A 22,926-nucleotide genomic window follows, 5' to 3' on the forward strand; every position below is an offset into this window, starting at 1 on the left:
TAAAAAGTATTCTTCAAAATTCCATGTTTTGCTTCTACTGGTATTAAAAAGCTTACTGTCTTTGAACTGTCTTTGAACCAAGAAAAGGTACATAAGTGGTAATCATAATAACAAATTCAAAACATTTGTTTTAACTTTTTAACTAGATGAAGATGTTTTTCTGAAATATAACTTCTGATATAATATGTTTTTTCTGGGATAATTATAACAAGTTTATTCACATCCATACAAAGTATGCCTTTAAAACTTTGAAATTGAAAACAAAAAACTTAATTTACCCAAACATTTGCCCGGCGGAATCCCGGTTTCATATTTTTTTGGGGCAGTCAGCCACCAACACTCCGTAAATGGTAACTACCATACAGTGGATACCAGCTCCCCAAGCTGTTATCGCTTAACTTAAACATAAAATGGATCATGTCATTTAACCATCGACCTAATTCAATTCTATTCAATTCAATTCAAATCTTTATTCATCATGCCGAGCATGAAAATCGCTCTCTCGATTTCTAACATGACAGAGTCTAATGTCTTGTTTTTGTTTCAACTTAATTAAATGGCCATCCGTGCTAATTGGCTTATGCATAGGAACATATGGAGTGGTCTTTCTTATTGATTGTTGTGATAACATGAACTGTCAGTTACACCTATCATGACTGGAAAAGACCCTCACATTACTGTCATAATATTAACTGAGCATGCCCAGTTGAATCACGATACATAACATACAGCTCATGTCATTGTATTAGACATTAAAATCCAACTCGCAAATGGCTTACAGCATGCTACAACTTTCAACAACTGACTTCTGAACATTCAAACACATCGCCTGACACTAAAAGAGATCAATTTTGATATATACAATTAAAAAAAGAGCTGTGAATGACCACCAAAAACACAAACAAACAATATCTTTCTCTGAGTAAAGTGCGCAATTTTATTAATTTTGATTTTTGTTTTAAACTAAATAGGTTTGGTTTGCACCCTCCAAAGGCCATGTCACACAATGCAATTTACAGGCAACCAGTTCCAGTCAATCCCCAATTCATTCACGTTTTAGTTGTTTTCATTATTTTCCTGGGGATAGTGATTTACAGCAACAAGAATGTCGATTGTGCTGCCGAAATGTTCCGGCAGAGAAGTTAGTTGCCCCCACAAATTGTCTCTTTGAATTGCCATGTGTGACAAGGCCCAACGTTATACATTAATAATCCATCACTTGCAATTTATTTATTTATCAATATCTGTATGACTTGAGATAGTATCTATACAAAGGAAAATTTACAATACTGTTGTCATAAAATTGTTAAATACATTCGTTGTACAAAAGAAATTATTACAGTTTTGTTTTTGGTCGTTTATACCAATCTCACGTTGTTCTCTATTTACTTGTTTATTTGCACCAAATGGTCCGAGTATGAAAATAATAAAATCAAACACGACGGAATTAAATGAATCATTTTACAATAAAAAAAGTCTTCAGTAATTTCTACAAAAATAGAACTGAATAGATTAAACAGGTGGTTCATTAAAAAAAATTATGTGAGATAATTCGATGAGGAAATTTTATAAACTTCTTTTCGAAAAAGACTTTGTTAAATTCGAAACTAAAAATGCCTCACTCAAACGTAGCGATAAGTTTTTTATGTTTTGTGAAGTTGTGTGGGGACCATTCATCAAACCAGTGTGTAATGCATGATATTTTGACTGGTAACACTTATTCTGCTAAGCTAGATTTTAACCGTCCACTTAGCAGCTTAGTATTTACAGAAATCGATTTGTGTGAAAATGGTCCCCACACATATTTGCTAAGTAGAAGAAACTTTTAATCAACATTTTTAAGACGGCCTCGCAAAACTGTAAATGGGTACCTGTAAGGCAGAGTTGTTTCTTGTGGTTGTTTGATCTTTGTGAAATACAAACTTGGCAGCACATGCCGTATACTCCCATTGGAGCTAAGATTGTTTAAGGAAGGAAATGAAGGGCCCCAGTGACCAGGGGTAAAAATGGTTTAAAGCGCAATGCTCATTTCTTTGGGATTGCACTACAAAAGAGCCATTAATATTGTTACTGCTATCAACCGTTCTCGTAAGTGTTGACAAATATTCAGATAAAAATAAAATAAAATAAAATAAAACAGTTATTGAAGCACTAATATGTATTTCAGTCAACAAATTAAATAAACACTACTTTGAAAACAACCTTGAGCATCTAAAAAAAAAAACCCAGGGCTATCAACATTTGCATCTGGCAATCAAAGAGGTTTAGAAGAATCATGGAGAAATACTTAGAATTAAATTCACCATAATAGGGAAAAGGTTCCACAATCAGGTAGTTTTTAAAATTTGTTCGCAAGATTATAGAAAGATTGGTTTAGTTTTTAGTATTTTCAGGAAATTCTCTTCAGAATCAGGTAGAATTGGCAGCTCTGAAACACACCCCAAGAACTAGTTGTTTAACTCCAATAATAAATTGTCACTCAAATGTTTTCATTAGAACGGAACTTTCTGCAGAATCAGGGAGAGTTTGGAAGCTTTGAATCACCCTAATAATCCTCATGATCTTGTGGTTATTTTAAACAAACGAGGAAGCGTACATCAGCAATCCAGAAGGACTACCATATTAATCTTTTACACAGAAACATTTCACATTTTTTTAAGACAGAAGAAGAAAAAAGGGTTTTCATATCCTCTTTGTATGTTACCGGACTCCAAATATGTCGCTCCGATCCCCCAAACTATTTCATCTTGGTTGGTATGTCTGCTTGTTTGTAAAGTAAAACATGAGTAGAAGATAACACAAGTTTCCGAAGTAGTGATCCATCTAAAGGAAGTATGACTCAATGAGAGCAACTGTCACAATGTTTCTCCAAACACAAAATGAGTTTAAAGGCACCGGACACTATTGGTAGCTACTCAAAATAATTGTGAGCATAACAACTTTACTTGGTAACAAGCAATGGAGAGCTGTTGATAGTATAACACATTGTGAGAATCGCTTCCTCTGAAGTAACATAGTTTTTGTCAAAGAGGTAATTTCTCACTGCTGTTGCCCAAGGGCCAAAACAAAACATTAAGTTTCCGAAAAATAAAGCCAACATAAATCTTAATGATGATAACCCTCCAGAAGAGTGGAATAAGGAGTCTGATCATAAGTTGCCGTGGAATACAAGTGTAGCCTACTATAGTCAAGTTCCTTAACGTTATCTTTTCTACAAGCAAGTAACCAATAGAACTGTTTAACACTTCCGAAGTACTGCAGAATTTTTTGGTTTGTTTCAAAGTTTAGACACCGAAGTACATAAAAACAAAAATTACATTAAAAGAAAAACAACATAGGTTCAAACTCCAAGAAGCTTTAATATATCCCATGTGCTATGAACACAACGGTGTCCATGTCACTGTCATTGAATCTGTATGTATAGTCGATCAGTGCCACAGATTGCCACAGCAGAAACTGACCAAGGTTGAGAACCTTATCTCTTCCAACAGTGGCTCGAATTCCATTGCAATGGGAGACTTTGAAACCCTAGGTGGCGGCAGACTTACCAGGTAAATTTCCATTGTTTACGTAGTTCTGAGTGTGCGCACATTACAATGGATTTTACCTGGTAAGTCTGCTGCCACCTAGGGCTTCAAAGTCTCCCATTGCAATGGAATTCGAGCCACTGTTGGAAGAGATAAGGTTCTCAACCTTGGTCCCAAAAGTCTCCCATTGCTTCTCCAGTTCACCACTCTCATTGAAGCACTTACGGCTAGCACTAACAGCTAGGACTAAACTCTTTAGCTAAGCATGTGTATGCCTCAAAAAGCCACAATTGTGACACAGTGTGTGACTCAAAATGCTACTGTCGTGGCATATTGAGGTACGGGTTGTTTGCCCCCTAAAAACACACCAATAATATGAGGGTTTTAATAGCCACCATGGACAACTTTTAACCCTAGAGGGCGGTGTGTAACTACAATGGTGGTAAACCAACTCTACATTTTGCCAAAGTTTGTTGTCATTGCTAAAAAATCTGAAGCCTTGACTTCATCAAACGTTAAAAAGTATCACAGACAAACATTTCCCCGCTATAATACACTCATCATTTTAAAATAACCTTTAAAAAAACAGACATCTTTCAGCTAACATTTACAGCCATTTATACTCTTTGCAAAACTTTATGCTGAAAAGATGTCGTAAGAAATCCATGTATACAGAGGGCAAGCTTGGGTGAGAAGGTTTATTTATACTACAAACTTGATATATTCCACCTAAAAATCAGCTGTTTTTTTCTCTTCAAAGAAATATAATTTACATTATTACACATTGCAATTTATACGTTTTTTTCATTCGTTGCAAGTACTGTCATAAAACTGTGATGCTCAATTTTCACACACATCAATGATGCTTCCTTTTTACAATGCCTTCTCATCAGTTATCCATTGACACCGTTTCCACAAAGATGCTTAGATTCACATGCATCCATGTCTACATTGACACTTGCCAGATCAGGAGCTCTGCCTCGCGACCTTTGCCCTCTGACCCCTCCTGCATAAGGTAGTTATGTCCCTCGCCTCCACACAGCACAAGGCTTGTTGTGCTTGTGATACTCGCTGACACTTGGTCCATATGACCTTTGACCTTTGACACGATGTCACACCTCCCGCTGTCCTCAGAGAGGTTGCTGCTGCCGGCACCGCTGTCCGCAGTACTGGGTTTGTCGTCTTCGGCTTCGTCGAATGCCAACGAGAAGTACTCCGTCATTGGTGACATGGCAGAGGTGACAAGGTTTGCGGTGTGGGTGCTTGCTTTGGTACGGGGCGGAGTGCGTGGCGCATCGTCCGGTGTGGAATGTGGCGTTGGGGTCGGTGTTGGTGTAGACGCTGGGGAAAAAATAAAAAGGAATACAATTACAATCACTATTACCAGAGGATGATTTTAACGACAATCATTGTATGAGTTTCTCCTACATGGGCAACCTTGACTTACAAATATTAATAGCGGCTTCTTAGTGAGCATATCCATCTCGCAGTGACACTCAAAGCGCTTTATTCTACAGTATTTTCCTGTACGTTGACGTCTTTGTATCCATATCTGTATCCATAGCCTTGCAATACCATTCTATTAGTTTTTATAACAGTTTATGTATATAGCGCCCTCTACTGGTAAAGTAAAGCAAGGATTGTTTTATCGGTATAAACCACAAGGGAAACTGAGTGGGTAAATATTACCCAGTCAGTTTCCTTTGTTGTGGTTTATATTGATATCTGAAACAAAAAGTCGCATCCCCTTGTTACCAAGTAAGTTTTTATGCTAACGATTATTTTGAGTAATTACAAATAGTGTCAGGCTAAGCCTCAATCACAAAAACAAATAATTTACCATCGTTACTGTCCTCCTTGGATGAGTAATGAATCCGATCGCTCTGCCGGTTGATCTCAAGGGCCAGCATGAATCGCACCGGTCCCCCGTGGGTGTGGTACGCCACCATGGCTGGGCCGTTTACCAGGGGAACTCCCTCTAGCCGAGGCAGCGGGAAGTTGACTAATATGCCGAGGTTGGTGCCGACCCACAGGGAGCCGTAGCACGCCAGCAGGTTAGTCACATGGACGGAGTGAATGTTGTGGAAGATCGCTTGAGATTTGACGCCCAGGCCTTCCAGGATGAAAAACAAACCACACACACATGATGTATTAATCAGAAGGAAATGTTGAGCTTTGAACATAAGGAGTGCATTTTGGCGACCCCAACCAAGCCCAACCGAGTCAACAAGTTGGTTACCAATTGGTCTGAACAGCCTCGTCCGCGGTTTAACTGAACATGCGAAAACGCTCAACCAATGACCAAAGCTCAAACATGTTTCTGGTTGGGGTCGCCAAAGTGCAGTCAAGTAGAGAGAGTACAAAGAAAGACTTTAACTTTTTGCTAATCTATGGATTTTCTTGTAGTAAGGCAAATATGGTTAATCTTAACACATGAGTAGATGCTTACTTAATGGTGACTGTTGACAGGTTGAAAACAAGTCTTGTGGCTGAATATGTTTGAGGGCTGAAGCGCCACTCCCTTTTGCTTTCACCCTCACATATCCTAGTGTAACCCCTTCCCCACTTCCAGCCCCTCACCCTTCCCCTACCCCACCCCCACCCTTCCCCTACCCCATCCCCACCCTTCCCCCTACCCTATCCCCACCCTTCCCCCTACCCCATCCCCACCCTTCCCCTACCCCATCCCCACCCTTCCCCTACCCCATCCCCACCCTTCCCCCTACCCCACCCCCACCCTTCCCCTACCCCATCCCCACCCTTCCCCCTACCCCACCCCCACCCCTCCCCCTACCCCACCCCCACCCTTCCCCTACCCCATCCCCACCCTTCCCCCTACCCCACCCCCACCCTTCCCCTACCCCATCCCCACCCTTCCCCTACCCCATCCCCACCCTTCCCCTACCCCACCCCCCACCCTTCCCCTACCCCATCCCCACCCTTCCCCTACCCCATCCCCACCCTTCCCCTACCCCACCCCCCACCCTTCCCCCTACCCCACCCCCACCCCTCCCCCTACCCCACCCCCACCCTTCCCCTACCCCATCCCCACCCTTCCCCCTACCCCACCCCCACCCTTCCCCTACCCCATCCCCACCCTTCCCCTACCCCATCCCCACCCTTCCCCTACCCCACCCCCCACCCTTCCCCTACCCCATCCCCACCCTTCCCCTACCCCATCCCCACCCTTCCCCTACCCCACCCCCCACCCTTCCCCCTACCCCACCCTTCCCCCTACCCCACCCCCACCCTTCCGGCTTCCCAACCTACCTGCAACCATCCTCCCGATCGGGCTAGCCAAGCTGATTTCCTGTAGGTTTTGCAACGTCTCTGTGTGGAATAATCTGATAATATCCAACGTCTGGAAGGAAACCCACACCCCCACGCCGGCCACCACCATACTCTGGACACTCTGGGTTGAGTCCTGATGGACCTCAAACTCCGTCTTAAGGAGGAAACAAGAATTTCACGTGTCAATCACTTTTAAAACTCTTTCCTTTTGCAGGCAGAAACCTGACCTGTGCCCATATTCATGCTTTAGCTGAAAACATTGCTTAAGAATAGTCTGCTTACGCTGAAAAGTGGAAATGAGCAGGATACCAGTCGCAATTTGTACATGTGACAGGCTAGTTTTGCTGGTATAATTATTCTGGTAAGCATAACTTTGTTATGCTTAGCTACTGTTTGTACTTAACAGTGCATTACACACATCAGTGTATGGGTAAAACACAAATCCTAGATGCAAACTTATTGAGGGAGGGGGAGAGGGGAATGGGGAGGGGGTTCTCTCATACCTGTCTGAATTCACTCTCTGTGTCGACGACGTGTATCTGATTTCCACATCCACACCACATGTTCTGCTTGACTGGAAGGAGGGACGTGACTGGATTTGAACCCAACTCTGATATGCGCGGCTCTTTCACCTTCCACTCCCCCTCTGAATGAGAAAAGTTTGACAAAAATTGTTTGAATCTTTACAGACAAAAAGATTTTCCTCAAATGATGTAAAGGTTTAATATATCCTAAAAGGGTGGCCGATTTCACAAGGCCACATTTGTATAACAAAAGGACAAAGATTTGGAATCACAGAATAAACAATAACCCCAGAAAAATGGAAATTACGAGCATGAGTTCCGGTAACTTCTGTCCCTCTTTGTAAGGGAGAAAGCGGAAGTGTAGCATGGTAGATGCATGCCTGTGCACACTACACAATGGAATGTCTGGGTGAATATACAAGTCGGCCATTTTGTAGTGTTTATAGTTCACAACGTATAAGAAAAACAGTCAAGGCATTTTTGTGCGGATCAGTATATTCAACTTTTAAAACATCTTTCTAACCATATGCATTGCATAACAAACGGTTAAAAACATTTTTTCTAAGACAAACTATCCCAATCCAAGGCAACGTGTACCTTTAAAAGGAAATGACTATATTATTGTTATTAAAAGATCTTATTTTCAAATGAGAAAAACAGTCAAGGCATTTTTATACGGATCATTATACTCTACTTTTAAAACATCTTTCTAACCATATGCATTTCATAACAAATGGTTAAAAACATTTTTTGTAAGACAAACTATCCCAATCCAAGGCAACATGTACCTTTAAAAGGAAATGACTATATTATTGTTATTAAAAGAAAGATCAAATTTTTAAATGAGAAGCTTCATATTCACCTTCTGTTCGGACATAGATGAGGACTGTGCCATCTTTCTGAGCCAGGAACATCCGATTGTTGAGATATTTCATGGAGGTGACGGCTTTGGGAACTTTGAAGCTGACGAGACACTGCGTTTTGTCCATCTGACTAGCTTCATAAATGCTGATCCTAAAAAGGAATACAAACAGAAAAAAAGAGATTGAAGGGTTTTGATACCTTTTGTAGATCAAGTTTATGGCCATGACATGAATTCCCACTCATTGCGATTGAAGTCGATGTATGAAATATAATTCACCTGTAGAAGTTTAAGCTTCCGTTAGTCGTCAAGATTTTGAGAGAAAAAGTGAAAAAGCAAAGTGACAAGACCAAGATTCAAACCCACACTCCACTGATCTGAAAGATTAAGTCTGGTGCTTTACATGTACATCTGTTCAACAACCTCACCACTTGAATATAAAAGAACTCTAAGCAATGATATTGGGTCCAAGACAGACTCACCTCCCACTCTCTGTGCCGAGCCACACCGTTGTCTTCAAGAAAAAAAACTCGCTCCGTCTGACGCTGTCCTTGAAACTCTTCCCCGAGGTTCCATTGACCCCGAGCGATCTCCTGATCCCTGGCACACACTCAGAGCACAGTATCCTCAACTCCCCGAGCTCGAATGTCTCCAGTATCTTTGGGGATGGAGGTTGGAAGCCCACAATGCTGACGTAAGATTTCTTGTTGTCGGAGCTGACGACCCACAGACAGTTTTTGGTCGCCTCGCTCTCAATCGTTCGTTTCCGCCTACTTCTGGAGAAGGAGGGCTCTAATGGGCAGAGTGTGGCACACTGCACCTGTCGGCGAGATCAACAAGAGATATTGATAGAGGGCGCTGTTACATGAAAATGGTCCCAGGCTTCCTTTCTGAAAATCTAATAACAATAATAATCGTTTTTATAATGCGCTTTTTACACCCGAAAGTTGTGTCTATTGTTTGGTTCCAGGAGGGGAGCCATAGTTATGGACTGGACAACAATGGACCAAAAGGGAACATCTTGAAGCTGGGCCAGTACACCCAGTTGCTCACCTGGTTTCAAGACGCCAGGTGAGATACCAGGAGGCTCTTTTTTACCATGGAAGAAAAGGTGTCACGCCTTACCTTTGCTGAATGCCTGGTAGTGAATACTGGTAGGGCTGTCATGAGAAGCGGCACGCCATAATTCATCTCAGAGTGAGCGCTATCACTCTCCTCCGGAGCGTACCAACCCGGGTTGTTGTGAGGTTCTGTAAACAAATAAACAAACAAACATTTGCTACAACATTGCTTAAAATAATTTTTCTCTCCTGAGCAATTATTATTTTTGTGACATTGTTTTACTCATTTCTCAAAGACTCAGCACCTCAGCAGGTAATATTTTAAGGGCGGAAGCTTTCTACCATCACTATCTTCAAACCTTGTAAGTTCAATGCAAATCTGTGGACATTGTGTTTTGTGTTATACAAAATATACCAAAAATCCTTTAAAGAGTAATAAAGTTTAAATCGATGTGCACAAGCTGTTGACTTACTCAAGGCAAGTTTGGCTGTTTCCAATGCCGTTATCCAGTCCAGTTTAGTCTTAGAGCTGACAGCATCAAACACTAACGTTACACGCTTCTCCCTGTTCAGTTAGGATAAATTGATAACGATTTGGTTACTATCTGACCAAGAAACATCAATACACACAATGTGCGGCAAAAGTGAAATTTGCTAAAGATAACGTCGACCCCAACTCCAGGCATAGGCTTAGCAGCAGACCCAAACGCCAACTTAAAAGTGATGAAGTGATTGCTCAAGGGCAGAGTGTCATGACCAAGATTTGATCCCACACTCTACTGCTGACAACATCAGAGCTTGGGTCCAGTGAACTAGACCACTCGGAAAAGACAGGCCATTGAAAATTGAGTGCATCATAAATACTGAATTTGACTTAGAGCCCCTTCTTTAAAAACATTTAAAGGCAGTGGACACTATTGGTAATTAGTCAAAATAATTGGCATAAAACCTTACTTGGTGATGAGTAATGGAGAGAGGTTGATAGAATAAAACATTGTGAGAAACAGTTCCCTCTGAAGTGATGTAGTTTTCGAGAAAGAAGTAATTTTCCACGAATTTGGTTTCGAGACCTCAGATTTAGAATTTGAGGGCCTCGAAATCAAGCATCTGAAAGCACACAACTTCGTGTGACAAGGGTTTTTTTTTTTCATAGTATCTCCCAACTCAGACGACCAATTGAGTTCAAGATTTCACAGGTTTGTTATTTTATTCATATGTTGAGATACACCAAGTGAGAAGACTGGCCTTTGACAATTACCAATAGTGTCCAGTGTCTTTAAAGCAAAACATAAGACATACATTGCAACAGCTGGTAGTGAGAGCTGTATTTTACTGACATCAGCTTGTCTGATATCCTGACTCTTCTTATTTATAAGCTTCTGGATGATATCGGACCAGTCTTCAATGTCATTTTTAGTCAGCGTGTTGTATGGCCCCTGAACAAACAAGGATGACAAATAACATCAGAATATTAAATTAATGATAAGTTGATCAGCTTGCTTCACAATAGACCAATCCACTAAGCTCCGCCCCAATGCGTATTGACCAATCACAACCTATTGCACAACCAAAAGTCTGACACTATAAAGTCCGATATGCTATGCGCACGCCGCAGAGTTTTGCAAAATGGCATTAAAGAGGCTCACGTGTTCTTGCTCACACGTGCGCCGTGGGCGGAGCCTAATGTATCGTTGTATTAACCCTTTGGTGCATGGATTCATTTTTGAAAAAGCAAAAAAAAAACATGTTCAACCTCGGTTTTCTCGAAATTTTTAATACATGTAGCACCCACTAATGAACTCACACCAAAAGAAAGCTCAACACTCACTCTAAATAATCAAATGAGGGCGGTATATTTGGGGGTTGTAGTTTTTAAGTTATGACTGCCTTGTGCCCCAAAAGGTTAAACATTCCTTTCCCGTCACTTGTGCAAGACTGTTTCAGTCAAAAAAGCAACTTGTAGCCGAGTGTGGTGGCACAAAACCAAGGATGCCTCATAAGCGAACTTCATCACTGTAGCTCGCAATCCTAAGGAAACCTGTATACAAAGGTGCTTGCTATCTGCTTGCCCAGCATTCTGGTCAAGAAAAAAAAACACGCAAGGACTGGATGCGCCCAAGGGCTAATAGACTGTATTGAATATGATGTCATCGTTCAAATATCTGACCTACAACATGGCGTCTGTGTGCATGTGCGTGTGTGTACGCGTGCATGTGCCGTAGAAATCAAACCGGGAACGCTGCGTGCTTCTTTGATGTATGCATTTAGACACGCATACAGTTTGCCCTACAAGATGGCTTACGCCTTTCACAGCAACAAAGGGGTTATTCAATACAGTCTATACAATTGTTTGTGTACCAACCTTAAGTGTTGTAAGCAGAGCACCAATCTGTTTGACCACTGCCATGTCGTGCATTAGGTCGTTGCGTTCCTGGTACATCTGGCGGGCTGATCCTGCATAGGTATAATCTGAAGGGAAAAAAAGAAGAAGGAAAAAAAAACTTATATTAATTTTGTTTTTTTACCAATACACCGGTGTGTTAGCACTGCATACTCAGTACTTTCCTTCATACTCAGTACTTTCCCCGAGTCCTGTGAAAAAATATCACGAAGACTGTCAATTTTAATAAAATTCAAATTCCGATTCAGTATCGCTGGGTGTGGCCAGTACCAAATGAGATAATCCACTGAAAAAAAGAAAGAAAAAAAAAGACGTTTAAGACAACACCACGACTGCTTTTCTCACCGTGTTCTTCGGCCTGCTGCGTTGTGATTGTCAGCTTCCCAGGTTCTTGGGAAACCTCTACTTCTGCCCCTGAATCCCCCGATGACTCAATAATCTCCACTTCACCGAGTGGTACGCTCCATCTGTGCTTACACCTCGGCATATCAGAACCAGGTGAGAGACCTGGGGAAGAGGTTCTGTAAGGGACAAACCATTTTAAAAAAGGGGGTGTTAATGAATTCTTAATCTTTCAACTTTTTTGGATTGCCTGTTCATTAATAATAAAAAATCATTTGATCACTTGATCGCTCGGCAACGACAACAACACAGAATGGGTTTACTCACTTTGATAAAACAGTTGTACAAACAAGAAGGTCGTTCAGCATGAAGAGGCGCCTCTCTTTGCATTTTATCGACTCTCCTTGGCTGTCGTAGGTCTAGTCAAAACAAAACAAGGAGAACAAATTACTAGGTCTATTATTAAACCATTTATGATTCCACATCATGTGGAACTCTCTTCAGAAAGTCATTTGATTTTATAGACCGTTCCAAGCCAATGATTTTGCCATGCCCTCATGTACAAGACATTGCGCTGCCGCGACCAAGCAATGGCGACGCAGGCCACAGGCAGCATACAGCACTTGCGCGTGCGGGCTTAAATGGAATGGTCTATAGTATTTGGTATTGTAGGCCCAAAATACTAGCTTACTGTTAGGTCTTTCATATCAATCTGATCAAACTCACAGATGCTAAGAACATGCATGCAATGTACAAAAGCAACCTTTTCAGTTTTCAAAACAATGTTAAATAGTGTGATAGGGGCTTAATGGGAGTTAGGGGTAAGGGCAAAAGGGAGAGAGGGAGTGAGGGAGTTGGTTTCTAATCTCCAGTTATCAGGGCCATAATCTGTACACCATGCCAAACCACAATCACTCTCGTTCAAACCATGCTATACTAAGTGTTTACTCGTGCATAAATTATGCTAATGAATTAGGAAGAACAACAAATGGAAAACAAAAGACAATCTTAATGTGCAGATTACTCATTCATGTGTTTGAGAGACAGAGAAAAGGGGGGAGGTGAGGGAAACTAATTTTACCGAGAAAAACTTGTTGAAGTCTATGATTATTTTGTTTACGATGCATTTAATTAATAACATGCTCAGATCATAGAAAACAATCATTCAAGTGCATGTAGCTGACGACAACTACGACAATATTTTCATCTCGCTATCATACTTGAATAAATAGTATTTGATAACAAATTAACAAGGCATTCCATCCATGCCGATATCTTAAACTTTGTATGCAAAAGAGTTGTATCTGATGACCTATCTTCTCTTCCTTGTCATGTTGCACAGTGCTACATGCGTTAAGTACAGGCAATTATCATTGACATCACCTGACCACAAAGGTGACAGACGCTCACAAGGTGTTCAAAGCTGTAAACAGGTAAAGGGGGATTACATTACAACCATGCCTGGTGAAAGATTTAGGGTCAGGGTTAGAAGAGGAAGGGTGAGTGTAGCCTGCTCCTTGCTAGCTTGAGACACTGGGTATGAGCTGTCAAAACTCCACGGCCCAATATTTACATTGGCTCGTCTCATGACAAGATCGACATCTGAAACCAAGGTGCTCCAGAGTCATTCCAAATGGCTGCAACAGTCAATCTTTCAACTTTTGGCGCATCCAGTCGCTCCTAACTGTTTCAGACGTCAAGCTTTTCATCTACTTAATACAGAATTTGGTTCGGCGTGACTCTGGAGCACCTGTCTGAAACGAGTGTTAGCCAGCCAGCCACATTGACCAAAATTGTGACTGAGGAGCACAGCCAATGATTGAAAGTGTTTGCTTGTTCCAGAGGGAGGAAAACCGGAGAGTCTGGAGAGAAAAAAACCTTGTGGAAAGGAAAGTACCACTGACACATCTACTCACTTATAGTCTGAGTCGGGAATCGAACCAGGGCAACATTGGTGAGAGGCAAGTGCTTTATGCACAAGCCAACCATGCCAAGATATTATTTTTAGTAACATACACCACAAAGTTACTACGATCACACCATGAATAACAACATCAAATGGATCAACAAGAAAAACATATGGTAAAGACACAGGGAGTGTTTTTGCTCTTAAAACATCGATACCGCCAAGTTTAGTTTACAATCACAACACGACAATATCTATAGTGGGGGGATTGGGATCGGAGCATGCATACATATTTAGGTCAATGATTCTCCACTTGCAAAAAAGGAATTTTTTTTTTTTTTTAACTATTTTTTGGAACACAGAACTCTGTATCTGACTGATGAAGTTTCACTTCAATTTTTTTCAATTTTCGCCAATCTACATTGTTTGTAAACTGGAACATCATTGTCTTGCACCATGTTACAGTCACAGAGCTGCCAATATTTGCATCTTGCAATCGGGGAGTTTTTGTACAATGCTCAGGGAGATATTTAGAATTATATTCAACATCATAGGTGGAAAACTTCCACATTCAGGGAGGGTTTTTTTAACTAACAAAGGCCTCAATGATAGTGAATCTCTACCAATGAAAACTCAAATGCATATAAAAACTACTTTTGTTCTTGTCTGAGGAATTTACAATTTCAACTCTGCCATGGAGTGCACATGATGACATATGTGGTTTTAAATTTGCATATACATGCATATGGTGATTTATTTTGGCATGATGGGTGATTTTTTTTCCATGTGTATTCGGCCTACTCTCTATTAGCGTGGGTAAAATCACTGACCATACAATATGAAAATCTGGACTACGGGAGAGCCAATGAGTTTTGAGTCTTTGAGTTCTAAGTTTTTGATTAAGCTACCTCTACAATACAATATTAGTGAACATTTTTACAACGAAGGATAACAACAGAGCCATTGTTCCCTTCACAAAGTTTACTGAAAACTCAACATCTCAGTTCAATAGTTCCACCAACTCAAAACTAAATGAGTCAACTCAAAACTCAATGGCTCAGTTTTACAATTTGAACACTGGACATCTGCTGGTACTCACTTCACTCTATGATAAAAACATCATTGGCCGGAGGGATGAGAAAAAAGGGGTCAAAGGTCAAATCATTAAATGAAAATGTCAAAGTTTAGTTATAATATATAGATTTATGTACATGTATATTATACCCCCCCCCCCAAAAAAAAATGAAAACAATCTGATGTTTTGATTAATTGAATTGAATGGAAGAACAATTTAAGAATGGTTACCAATGACAAATAAAAAAAGTGTAAATAAATTCAAAAGACCTTTTGAAAAGTCGAGACTAAACCGGCTCTTTTCAGAGCCAACACTCCCTCAAAAGAGATTAAAACATGGTTGTACCGGCTCGTAATACTATTTATTGATTGTTTCTTTCTATTTATCCACACCATGCAAAGCATTGAACACAAATTTTATAACGGAAAGATGTCTTTTGAAAAAGTAATGTAATGACTATTATAAGCCTTGATACTTCATGTGTTCTTTTATTTTTTTTTTCATTTGAGAAAGTGTCTCCAACCTCCTTGAAAATGTAGAAGTGAGTGAAATAACTTACAGTTTGAAGCATATCATCTTGTCTGATCAGCCATCGGCTTCTGTCATGTTTGAACTGTTTAAAAATGGAAAAAAAACATGGCATTATTGTAACAAAGTTGTGACTCAAAACATCAAGGGAGGGGGGGGGGTGTAATATTTTGGCACATACATTAATTGATAAAGATTGATAAGTGATGGCGCTGTCCAATTTAGAGACACTCCAAGACTTGAGAATCAAGTTGACTTGAGAATCATAAATTTTTAAACTATTGTTACACGTTTTAAGGATGTGATTGATGTCAAGAGTATTTTATTCATATTTTGTCATATTGCCTTTTTTTAGGGTAAATATTATGTGACCAGGAACAATCTGATAATAGTCATTAACCAGTCTTTATAAAGTGCATTGAACACCCAAGGGGCATCTCAAAGCGCTTCACATTATTACCCCTGGTCACTAGGCCTTAAATCATTCCTTAAATCATCTCGCTCCCTGGGGAGTATACAGGCACTACTCGGCTAAATCAATCACAAGAACCAACTCAGCTCTCACAGGTACCCATTACTCCTGAGTGGAGAGAAGCATGAAGTGTCTTGCTCAGGGACACAAGAGTCGCGACAGCCGAACCCACACTCTGCTGAACAGAATCACAAGAGCGTGAGTTCGGTGCTCTTGTCCGCTCGGCCACGACACCCTACAAGATGGGAACACGGCACAAGTCTGCTGCCACCTAGCGTTCTAAAGTCTCTCACAGAGGCGAAATAACTCAAAGAGTGAATTTCAATAGTTGCCCAGGATTAAAAACTAACCTTGCTGGAGAATTTGACATTGAGGCATTTCATGAGTTGCTTGACGGCGTATCGTTGCTCACTCTGTCGTTTCCTCTCATTCAAGACGCTAGCTAGCGTCTCTAGTTTGGTCAGTGCCAGCTGTAGAGGCATGCGGTCTGCATGGCCTAGAGGAGTTCGCTTTAAAAGATCCTGGAGAAGGAGTCGAGAGAAAAAGGCTATCAGGTTAATTCTCATTTAAAGGTGTTGGTACCTTTTGTAGATCAAGTTTTTGGCCATGACAAGAATCCCTACTCACTGTGAATGAAGATGTATGTAATATAATTTACCTGTAAAAGTTTTAGCTTCATTCGTCGTCAAGTTTTTTAGCAAAAAAGTGAAAATGACAGAGCAATGTTTTCAGGAGAGTCACGTAAATCAGCTGTACATGTTGTACATGCTAAACAAAAAATTTGCCTCACTGAGCCGAAAACTATTTTTGTGAATTTGTTAACTAATTTCTCAAAAACTATGATGTGGGCATTCTGGGATCTTTGTCAATAGAGGGCAGTATATATAATCCTCATAGAAAATGAAACAGGGATCCCGCCTGAATAAAGAAACCCCGGTCAAATTCAGGGATATTAGTGTTATTACATGGCAGCAATGCAAACACTACAGTAGACATTTTTACAGGGCATGGGGGTGCTGGAGGCAAATAATTTGTTTTGATACAGGTAGATCATTCATGGAGAAGACAGAATACAATTTTCGGGGAGAGGGTTGGAGGGGGAGTAGATAATTCATTCCTGGACAAGACAGAAAACAATATTACGGGAGGGGGTGGGGGGGGGGGGGTAGTAGATAAGTCGTTTCTGGAGAAGACAGAAAACCATATAATGGGAGGGGGTGGGGGGAGTAGATGGGTCATACCTGGAGAAGACAGATGAATTGAGGGAAGCGTTGAATAGGTTTCAGCATGAGTGCATAGAGACTCAGACGATCAATGCTACTGACTTGCCGAGTCTGATGAGAGAAAGAACAAAAACAGTTATTACAAGGAGTAGTGATTAGTATAGGGCTGTAGGAAGCGGTATGGCCAGTACAGCCATGGCCGTAATAAAAATAAAAATAACAAGTTTTTGTATATAGACGATGTGACCTATGTTTATATTCAAACCGCCCTCTGATGACAAAAAACTGTACATGTCATGTTTCGCCGGGCAAAAAGGTGCGTAGTCATGGTAAGATTGCGAGTACTTTCTAGCTGGCTGCCAAAGCACAAAGGTTTTGCTAGGCGGTATGCGCGCGAATCATGTTATGGTTTTTGGTGACATCACAGGTCACATCGTCTATAGTGCTTTTCACTCCTGAAGGGCGTCTCAAGCCGCTTCCAACATTATTACCCCCTGGTTAGTAGTGGGCCTTCATTCATTCCTAAAACCATCTCAGCTCCCTGGTGGGGAGTACGCAGCCTGTGCAACATTAATATGCACTACTCGGCTAAAGCAATCACAAGAACCATGTCTGCCCTCACAGGTACTTATTTACCCCTGGGTGGAGAGAAGCAATTACAGTTAAGTGTCTTGCTCAGGGACACAAGTGTAACAACCGAGATTCAAACCCACACTTTGCTGAAGAGTGACAGGGTACCGGTCATGAAAGCTCACCTCAATGAAGTTCCTGAACGCTGGCCTCTGATTGGCTGCTCTCTTAGCCACCTCCATTGCATTGGTGAAGTTGTTAACGTAGGCACTGTACACGTCTAATACCATCGCTTTGGAAAACTGCAAGGAGACAGTGGGATCAACTTAACTTAACTTAAATGCATTTATAAAGCGCTTTAACACTGTTTCAAAGTGCTTTTTCAAAGTAGAAGTTAAGATTGATGATGTCGTCGCTACTGTGATTCAAATTCTCTTTTTTTAATATATTTTTTTATATTATGATTATTTCTTTTTTAATGGAAGTAGCCGGACACACAAGGCCTGAAGGCCACTTCAAGGTGTGGGCTACAATTTTTTTTTCCAGAGGCCGTTGCCATCTACTCCTAGGGCTTAAACAGAGTTACCCCCTTCAGAATCCATACGGATGTAGGCTTGGGTATCATCAATCAGAAGCATGGCTAGTAGAGTAGAAAGCAATACCTCTCAAATTTTATGTAGGAAGTGTCACGACTAAACTTTGGTTTGCAAGTATTTTTTACTGTACTTTGTGGAAATGGCCGAAATGATCGATAATAAAATATTAATAATAATAACACTATGGAAACAAATTAATTTGATGGATAAGAATTCTGTTACCGATGCAACAAAGACATCTCCAATCTGATCTGATGAGTCCCAGTTCTTGACTCGGCTGGATAGAGCAATCTGGAACATGAGATGACACTGGTAGATGCCTCGTACTCGGTAGAAGATCATTCGAACTTTCTCCTTCTCAAGTAGAGGTGGGTTACTGTCCAACAGAGGTTTCTCATAGGCCTACGGCGGGAAAATAACACTTTAAAGGCAAAGTATACACACATGTACCTCAAAAGCACTGGACACTATTGGTAAAAACTTACTTGGTAACAAGCAATGGAGAGCTGTTGATAGTATTGTGAGAAACGGTTCCCTTTGAAGTAACATAGTTTTAAAAAAAAGTGGTAACTTTTCATATCATTCATTTCTGGTAGTGAAACCAAGGACACCTCAAAAATTAAATTAATCACTGTAGCTTGCAAGCCTCAGGAAATCTGTAAAGGGTGCTTACTATTTATACAAAGAAGTACAAGGGTTAACCCCTACTCTTCTATGAAAGTGTTGTGGGTTCTTATACAGGCACTATCGATACTACAGTTTAGTATCTTTTTTTTTAATCATATATACAAAAAGAGCCTGAAAAATCTAGCCATGATCACCAGCTTTCACAACCAGTAAAAAAAAGGGCTCCCAAGAATAACATCTTTTTTTATAAATTGTTGGGGAGAAAAGGTTAAACCAACCTGGATAAGTCTCTGAAGGGAGAGCATGTACGATCGTTCGCTGTCGATGATCGATTGGACAACGTGTCTCCGTACCACCTCCTCCGTCGTCAATCCCTTGGGTTGGGGAGGCAAGGCGGGTGGCGGGTGCTTGACCTGCGATAACTTTACATCGATGTAGTGGATATCGTCTTTGTCTGCGAAATGATCGGCGAGACAAACAAGGGATGAGTTTTTTGTGGTAAGTCCTTCCCAAAATCTAAGCCCTGGTTTTCCTTTGATTAAAGATAATCGATGTCACTATTACCCATGATAAGTTTGTTAATTTAAACGACAATTTCTACAACAGCTTCACATCGCTGTAATGGATATCGTCTCTGTCTGCGAGTCGACTACAGAGAAAAGCGGGGATGAGATTTTTGACCAATGTGGAAATCCTTCCCAAAAACTTATACGGGCCCAATTCATAAAGCCTGTAACCACAAAAACTTGCTGAGCACAGAATAGTATTGCTTAGTAGGAACAGGTTACCAGCCAAACTAAACTAAGTTTGAACTGTTGTGGCTGGTGCCCCACTCAATTTCCGCTAAGCAAAAACAATTTGACAAGCAATATCTTCTGCTTACAGGCTTTATGAAAATGGGCACTGGTTTCCCCTTATTCTAGATAATCGATATCACTGTTACCCACATTAAGTTCGTCAAGATTAAAGACAACTTCTACTACACACGAATGTAAAAAAAACCTGTTCTATTCAGAACTTTTTAAAACTGTTTTACGAAGATCCTGAGAAAGTCTGTGCCCACTCAACATTCCCAGGGGGGTTGTGATAAGTGGTCGTCTGCAAATGTTGTCAGTAATGACTGATGACGGAATGCAAAGGTGGCATTCAAACTGAGTAAAGTTTGCCAGCACTATCAGTACCCATGGGGTTCTGCTGGATGTGGGTCTTTTCTTCTTTAAAGACACTGGACACTAGTGGTAATTTCTCAAAATAATTGTTAGCATAAAAACTTACTTGGTAACAAGCAATTGAGAGCTATTGATACTATAAACATTGGGAGAAACGGCTCCCTCTGAAGTAACATAGTTCATGAGAAAGAGGTAATTTCTCACTCAAATATTAGAAGACTTTAAGCATATTCAAGCATCTGCTGAAATCACACAAATTTGTGCAACTATGGGTGTTTTTTCTTTCATTATTCTATTGCAACTTCGATGACCAATTGGGTTCAAATTTTCACAGACTTGTTATCTTATAATGCATAGTTGGGATACACCAAATGAGAATACTGGTCTTTGACAATTACCAAAATGTCCAGTGCCTTTAAAGGCAGTTGTCAGCGTTTACTGGCTCAATGCAAACACATTTTTCGAAAAACACAGTCCGTTGAGAATAAAACCAATACTGCTCCGGTGAAATTGAATATAGTCAGTCCTCTACTGTTGGTTTAGGGCCACACCAATAGACAGTTGATGTTGTTTTTAGAGTACAGTTAGGCCATGTCCAAATTAGTGGCTACGGCTACGGCTAAAGCTAGCTTTCTGGGTCATTCCCTACTAACCCGTACAACATGCTTGACAGAACCTCTGCAAGCCGCCGATTCTTTGCTTATATAGTAGGCAGTTGAAATTGGGCCCAGATAACAAATATCAACCATGCAGAATTCCTCAAGCAACCCTGACGCCTTACCTTCATCCATATCTTCCTTCTCCTCTTCTTTAGGTCCTGCGTTTCGTCCGAACAGGAAGTTCCTGACTTTGTCCAGATTGCTTCTCCCCTTGTACTCTTTCAGCTAGACACAAAGAATAATAATTATATATATTCATGTCAGGATACTTAATTTGCTCAGGTTATTTCAATTAGAAGCAGGTGTTTATGATGCAGGGATATGATAGGCTGTTAAGAAGAAAAAAATGAGCTCTGAGCACAAAGTGCGAAAGCAAGCAGGCTGGAAAACTTGCGAGCATGAATCCAAATAATTACATTTATTTTTGGTTTTAAAAGTCCTACTCTGCATTACTATATGGTAATATTATCTCCATTTCTTTCAGCATTTGATCTTTAAAAAAAGCCATACCCTCCCTTTAAATTTACTAATGAAAAAATTCAAGGTTTACAAAAAAAACCTAACATAACCTTTTCAAAACCCGCCATGCTGTAGTATCACTTTCCAACCCAACCCTACCCAGGTTAAAAATATCCACATTACTCTTACCCTGAACTCATCAGGCTAGAATAAACAATAGGCCAGACAACCTGATCATCCCCCCTAAGGGATGAGAAGCGACCCCCCCCCCCCTCCTCCACCCCTCTCTTCCTTTCGCAAATGTCTTACGCTCCGAGAGTTTGGTGATCACTCCCAACACCATCTCATCCCTGGCCTTAAATAAAAATAACTTGTTTAGCGTCCTGCCTTTTTAGAAAAAAAGAGGAGCCTTTTTAGTTTTGGGTTAATTTTTTCAAAAGGGCTGCACAACAAAATTTTAAAGAGAACCAGCTGTATTTTTCAACATTTACTTTCCTTAATACTTGTAGTGTATCCTACGTTTTTTCATAAAAAACAGAAACAAAAAGAAAGAAAGGAGGCAGCCCCTAAAAAGGACCGAGTTGCTAAAAAAGGAAGCGAGTCGCTAACCTTTTTTGCCTAACAGTGCCCTTCGTATCTAGCGGCCATGCAGGGATAATGCAAAGAAGTATCTTGCGTCACAAAGTGAATAGCGAATGAGGTACGCAACATGCGTGCATAGTTGACGGGTTTCATTGACACTAATGTGATGAGTAGCTACAACATTGCATAGGCATGGCTAATGAAAAGAGTCTCCATAAAACCAACAAACCCCGTCGCAACGTTTAAATATTCATAACTCGCCCCTTATTACTGACATCTGCTTTGCCCGGGGCGTTCCCAACCCCATCTTCCGTCACAAACCATCCTGTGTAGGCGTCAGACTTGATACTTGAAGCAATTGCCTCCATGCCCCATGGTGATTGCCTAGGTGCCCTTGAAATGCTCTACAGTAGAAATTTTCAATTTCCTCATACACATGTAGGGTGCCCTCTACCAAGGAGAAAATGCCTTGGTGTCTTTGCCCTCACAAAAAGTGAAGCATACGGGCCTGAGGCATTCTCTTTTTTTGAAAGAGGATATTCAGAGTCAGAACATCGTGAACTCAAGTAACAAAAAAGAAAATTTACTCTGTCATGTCTGTGGCAGTAGAATATCGTAAGACAGTTCTAAAGAACTAACTCTACCCGGTGTTACCGCAAACCAAATATAAATAGATAAATAAAAAAATTACCAAAAATTATATCCTTACCTCTAGAGGACATAAAACCAATTGACAAAGAAAAGAAAAAAAACTGTAACAGTACACAAACATTCACTGCGGATCTGAGATGTTTCTTACAACAAAGCATATTTGCAGAAAAAAAAATGGCTGTGTATTTTATTTGTTTAAACAAATTTTTTTTTTTTGCATGCTTCTTGGGAACAAGAACTGCTGAATAAAAATACAACCGTGTACCCAAAAAAAATTAGTTAAAAAAAACACACAAACGAAAAACCGCAACCCAAAAGCACAACTGTAGGGAAATGCTGTCAGTCAATAGTTTGGCTCAAGACATAGTGACCCATAGTGGATTGTTCGCTTTTGTGTTTGT

The 22,926-nt window shown here is 40.6% G+C and overlaps 1 protein-coding gene across 4 annotated transcripts in view; it reads right to left on the reverse strand.

The window, feature by feature from the left end:
* Window positions 1-913: 913 nt before the first annotated feature.
* The window catches only part of LOC139950376 (rho guanine nucleotide exchange factor 10-like), a 69,526-nt gene continuing 47,513 nt past the window's right edge, over window positions 914-22,926 (reverse strand). For all 4 annotated transcript variants that reach the window (XM_071949003.1, XM_071949004.1, XM_071949002.1 and 1 more), the window contains 19 exons: window positions 20,956-21,058; window positions 19,284-19,459; window positions 18,601-18,780; window positions 17,968-18,084; window positions 17,231-17,323; window positions 16,340-16,510; window positions 15,549-15,602; window positions 12,336-12,427; window positions 12,012-12,187; window positions 11,628-11,734; window positions 10,565-10,701; window positions 9,739-9,830; window positions 9,330-9,454; window positions 8,687-9,024; window positions 8,205-8,356; window positions 7,322-7,464; window positions 6,798-6,972; window positions 5,368-5,640; window positions 914-4,868 (listed from right to left, as the gene is read on the reverse strand). In XM_071949003.1, coding sequence (XP_071805104.1) covers window positions 4,474-4,868; window positions 5,368-5,640; window positions 6,798-6,972; window positions 7,322-7,464; window positions 8,205-8,356; window positions 8,687-9,024; window positions 9,330-9,454; window positions 9,739-9,830; window positions 10,565-10,701; window positions 11,628-11,734; window positions 12,012-12,187; window positions 12,336-12,427; window positions 15,549-15,602; window positions 16,340-16,510; window positions 17,231-17,323; window positions 17,968-18,084; window positions 18,601-18,780; window positions 19,284-19,459; window positions 20,956-21,058 — 3,099 coding nt within the window. In that variant the 3' untranslated portion in view covers window positions 914-4,473. The remainder of the gene's footprint in view (window positions 4,869-5,367; window positions 5,641-6,797; window positions 6,973-7,321; window positions 7,465-8,204; window positions 8,357-8,686; window positions 9,025-9,329; window positions 9,455-9,738; window positions 9,831-10,564; window positions 10,702-11,627; window positions 11,735-12,011; window positions 12,188-12,335; window positions 12,428-15,548; window positions 15,603-16,339; window positions 16,511-17,230; window positions 17,324-17,967; window positions 18,085-18,600; window positions 18,781-19,283; window positions 19,460-20,955; window positions 21,059-22,926) is intronic.

The sequence above is a fragment of the Asterias amurensis genome, chromosome 18, assembly GCF_032118995.1.
Source record: "Asterias amurensis chromosome 18, ASM3211899v1".
Lineage (NCBI taxonomy): Eukaryota > Metazoa > Echinodermata > Asteroidea > Forcipulatida > Asteriidae > Asterias > Asterias amurensis.